Source organism: Papaver somniferum, chromosome 1 (genome assembly GCF_003573695.1).
Source record: "Papaver somniferum cultivar HN1 chromosome 1, ASM357369v1, whole genome shotgun sequence".
NCBI classification, from domain to species: Eukaryota; Viridiplantae; Streptophyta; class Magnoliopsida; order Ranunculales; family Papaveraceae; genus Papaver; species Papaver somniferum.
In genome coordinates, this window is record NC_039358.1 from 219,036,737 (window position 1) to 219,041,290 (window position 4,554).

The 4,554-nt window shown below is 34.6% G+C and overlaps 1 protein-coding gene across 1 annotated transcript; it reads left to right on the top strand.

Annotated features, from left to right (window-relative positions):
• The first annotated feature begins 2,873 nt into the window (after window positions 1–2,873).
• On the top strand, window positions 2,874–3,509 carry LOC113360485 (F-box protein At3g07870-like). The gene has a single exon (XM_026603995.1). It carries the CDS (start codon window positions 2,874–2,876, stop codon window positions 3,507–3,509), a length of 636 nt encoding a protein of 211 aa, XP_026459780.1.
• The last annotated feature ends 1,045 nt before the right edge of the window (window positions 3,510–4,554 follow it).

Here is a 4,554-nt window from a genome sequence, read left to right on the forward strand (position 1 = left end):
ATTCGAGTGGATTCTTCTAAAAAGGTATGTCTATAAACTTGAGAAATATTTGTATTTTTATTTGCTTTTATTACTTATAATGATCCATGTACCTTCCTTATCGTTCATTTCTACCTAACTTGATCTATGTTTAAGGTTCTTAAATGTTTAGGTTTGAAAATAGTTGTTCGGGATGTTTGGACTTCATGGTACACATACCAAGTATGCATACCATCATTTAAAATCAAAATCCAGGGATTTTAGTACGCAGACCCGTTTGCATACTGCCCCAAGTCATAAAAATTCGTTTGCAAACCCGTATGCATACTTGCCTGTAGACGTCGATTTTCGGTAAACTTGTTTTGGCCGTAAATTCTTCGTCCGAACTTGGATTGACCTCATTCTTTTTGCATTCTCTTAATATTTGAATTATCTTCAAAATGGATATGAGAATTATTGAATTTGGATGAGTTAAGATTGGTCTTTGTCCCGTCTCTTATTTTTGAGTGTTTTGCTCCGTTTCGTCGCACTTGTTCCACTTCTCTTGGACTTCGGCACTTGGATTCTTGGATTAATACTCTTCTAAGCTCATTTGTAGCTTTTAAGCACGACATTACGTCTAAGGCCCGTCAAGCTACAGATCGTCTTAATTACACACTTTTCATTTATTTGGGGTGAAGGACCACCATACCATCTTCCTTTGCCAAATTTACAGTAAATTAAAATTTTCATTTTCTTTGACTATTTCCAGTTTTTTCTGTCTTCATGAAAACCAACACCAAGGTAACCTTATACCATCACATCCTCTTCAACATCCCTCTACAATTTCCTTTTCCTCCCTTTTATGGGTAGTGCAACCAAACTTGATTGAATTACAATAGTTATATTTAACCCACACTAACTAAGCAAACTGAAAACAGTATAACATTTGCATCAAACAATTCAGTAATACTACATATTGTAAAATTTACACATACAGTGCAACCAGATTTAGTTGCAGCATACTAGTGTTCCATAAAGAGGTCAACTTCAAGGAAGAAACTAGGGTCATTAAGCAGTTAGCTGCTGCTTTTCCTTCACATGTGAGTGGGTACTCTTTTTTGGACGGACAGATACATTTATGGGTAAAATAGTGGCAGCAATAGGCAAGTAATCGTCAACACATGGACCGTACCAGCACATTAAGTTGTAAACACAAAAATGCACTAACACTTTTGATGCATCCAAAAAGTACAATTAAAGAAAAAGATCTAGCTCCTAAGGATCATTACGACAGCTTAATACTCCATGGTTTGTAAATGCTTACTTGCCTACGATCATACACTCAATCAAGCAGGTATTTATGAGGCTTCCAAGAAACAAACAAGTGCTTCAAGAAGATAAATTACCTTTTACCTTCCATGCAGAAGGACAGTGCACCTAGAGACAGCACAGCACACTTGGAGCCTCAGTCCAATAAGCAGACAAAGATCCTCGCCATCTACCGATCTCAATAAATTTCTGCAGCAATATAGAAAAGGTGGGTGTCGCTTCCAAGTTCCAATCAAAGCCGTAAAGGCTGCTGATGTTTTCGTGCCTTCTCTCAGTTTCATCTTTCTCAAAACTAGAAGACTGTATTCTATGGAAAAGCATTTTTACCCTCAACACAAGCAGCTAATTCTTTTAAGACAACTGACACCCAAGCAATTCCTTTCTAACTGGAAGGACCCAGAGAAAAAAGGAGATACAATCACCATTAAGAAGAAAAGAATGCATACAGGGGAGGTGTCCTAACAAAAAAATCTAGCATAACAAACATTTAACATTTATAGAACACACCTGAGAACCTAAATAGAACACCTGAGAAAACAATCCTATCCTCTCCACAACACATTCATATTGTTGTCGTAGTAGTAGTCATGTTTAAGCAAACACCAAATACTGACTGGAATCCACACAAAATCCACGATGTAGATATTCACTATCATATGGCATTTATATGAAATCAAGTTGGAGTTCCTCAATTATCCCATTTCCAAAACCACCAGAATTCCCACAATTTCACGAATTCTTTAGAAGTTTGAGTAAACCAAAACATTCAAATCCAGAATATGCACAATTATAAATGCTATAAACTCATGAATTGGTAAAAATCTGAAACAACAGCTTCTCAAGAAACTCCTTACTTAAAAGGTATAGTCCCACATTATTCATTCGAAGAGAAAATTATATGTTTAAATATGATACGAAACCAAGTAACTACTGAGCAATGATATGACAAGCACAATGTGGATAGGGTTCCAATAATCTTCAGATCCCCTGAAGAAATTGTGCGTCTATGAGCTCACTTTTTTTAATCTATTATGCAATAAAAATTACCCAATTTTTTAAACTTTTTTACCAAATTATTTGTTTTTTCCAAATCAAAAATTAGTTTATATGGATGAACAACTTTTATTCAAGGTAACATTACAGGGGATATATACCCAAGTTTTATTTTGCAGAGAAAATCCAGACAAGAAAGTATAAGAATGAAAATCTAAGACATAATCACATAATAAAAACATGAAACATTCAGTGAAAAATAAAAATAAAAATCATACCTCTGAAAGTGTTGAGTGTTGTATAAGGCTAGGGTTCTCGAGAAATTGAGCGGGACAGATGAATGATCTTCAACTCAGTTAGTTAGGGTTTCAGAAATGGTAACTATATTCGGTCAAGTCAAGTTAACCAACAATTTCTGGGATTCAACTATATTCGGTCCTCAAATTTGGGGTTTATTTTCAACTTTTTACTCTTTCCTCGGCACCCAAATTTCCATCTGTATATTTCTTATAAACCCTAGATTGATTTTCTAAACCATCCCCTGTATATATTCATTCATTCAGTCTTTCTTCAACTACAAAGGGGTTTCGATGGAGTATTTTAAGTTTTTCCCAGAAGAGATTAGAATAGACATACTCAGCCGACTACCAGCTGAATTTGTTTTCCAATGCAAATTAGTATGCTCAAATTGGAGACTTCTGGTTCGTCATCCATCATTCTATCAGATGTATTTACATCATCTTTATCATCCTTATGATTCTCCTGCAGCTGCTCATTCTGGTAAGATGAATTTCATTGCTTTTACTGATACTGAGTGGAAATACACTTCAAAATATCACTACATTGAATATGATAATGAGTCAACACCACCGATTCAGAGAATTAGAAGAATCAATTTAGCCCTTCCGTGTAAGCATTTTTGGTTTGTTGGTTCTTGTAATGGTTTGATCTGTCTTATTAGTCGATCTGTTTGTATTTGTAACCCAGTCACTAAGGAATATGTTTTGCTTCCAAAAATTGAGAGAGATGGTTGTGGTAGTGATCCGTATACTTGTGGGATGACAACTAGCTTTGGTTATGCTTCTTCAACCAATGAGTATAAAGTTGTAGGAATTTATGTGGCGAAGCACAATTCTCTGCAAATCCACATTTACACTCTAGGCAGTGGCAGTGGATGGAGAAACCTTGGAAACTTCACTAATGAGTTTATTTTATTACAATTTTAGAAAATTAAATGTATGTTCATTATGCAATCCATTAAATAGTATTATGTAGCCATATTTTGGTTTTATGCATCAGCTAATCTTCCGTTGCAACTAATAAAATGACGTACTCGCTTCGTTTCAAGAAAAGTGATACTTTCACTTTAGACATAATTCTCGAAAATTGAATGCATAGCCATTATGCAAACCACCACAAAGAACGTATAACACATCATGCAACCATATTTTGATTTATGGATCGATTAATTTTCCGTTTCTGAAAAAATGATATTTCGCATTCGGTTTCAGGAAAAAGTGATACTTTCACTCAGTTTCAAGAAAAGTGATCACATTTTAGAAAAATGGGAGAAAAATAGTCATAAAAAACCCCATTTTTCGATTTTTTTCCGGTCAGCCCTTCCACCGTGACAATTGGTTGTACCGGTTATTTTCTTTTCCAAGTGGTTTGAGAAATGCAAATTAGTGACATTTTTTGTGAAATACTCCCGGTTGTGGAGTTAGCACCACAAATTCAAGAATTCTTTTTCTTTTCTTTTTTTCTGAGCCACACAATATATGTTGACATGGATTTTCCTAAATGGATTAATTAATGTAGGGTCCATAGAGACAGTGATTGATCAAAAAAAAAAGATAATAATGATGAAATTCATTAGTGCTTGGTCGTGTAATTTTATCACTCAAGTCTGATATGAGTCGTTTTCTTTCGCAATCACTCCCGGAGGGCCATGGCTGCTGATCCTGAATGAAAGTGATCGCCACAAAATGAAATGAAGACATTTTTCACAAAGAAGAAAAATAAAACAAATTGATTAAAAAAGATAACTAGATTTGAATTTACATGATCAGATAAGATCAGACACTAATTATCTCAAAAAATTTAGAACCAACAACAATTTCTCACAACTAGATTTACACAACGAACTCATCACACACTCAAAATCAAAGCCATATGATTTTTTTTTGGTTTTTTTTAAATTAACAACTGACATTGTAAAAACGATTGGGTGAAGAAGGATTAATGGATTGAGCTTTAGAAAGTTGTTCATTC

Coding starts and splice junctions, on each gene's coding strand:
- LOC113360485 (XM_026603995.1), top strand. CDS start 2,874: ATGGAGTATTTTAAGTTTTTCCCAGAAGAGATTAGAATAGACATACTC.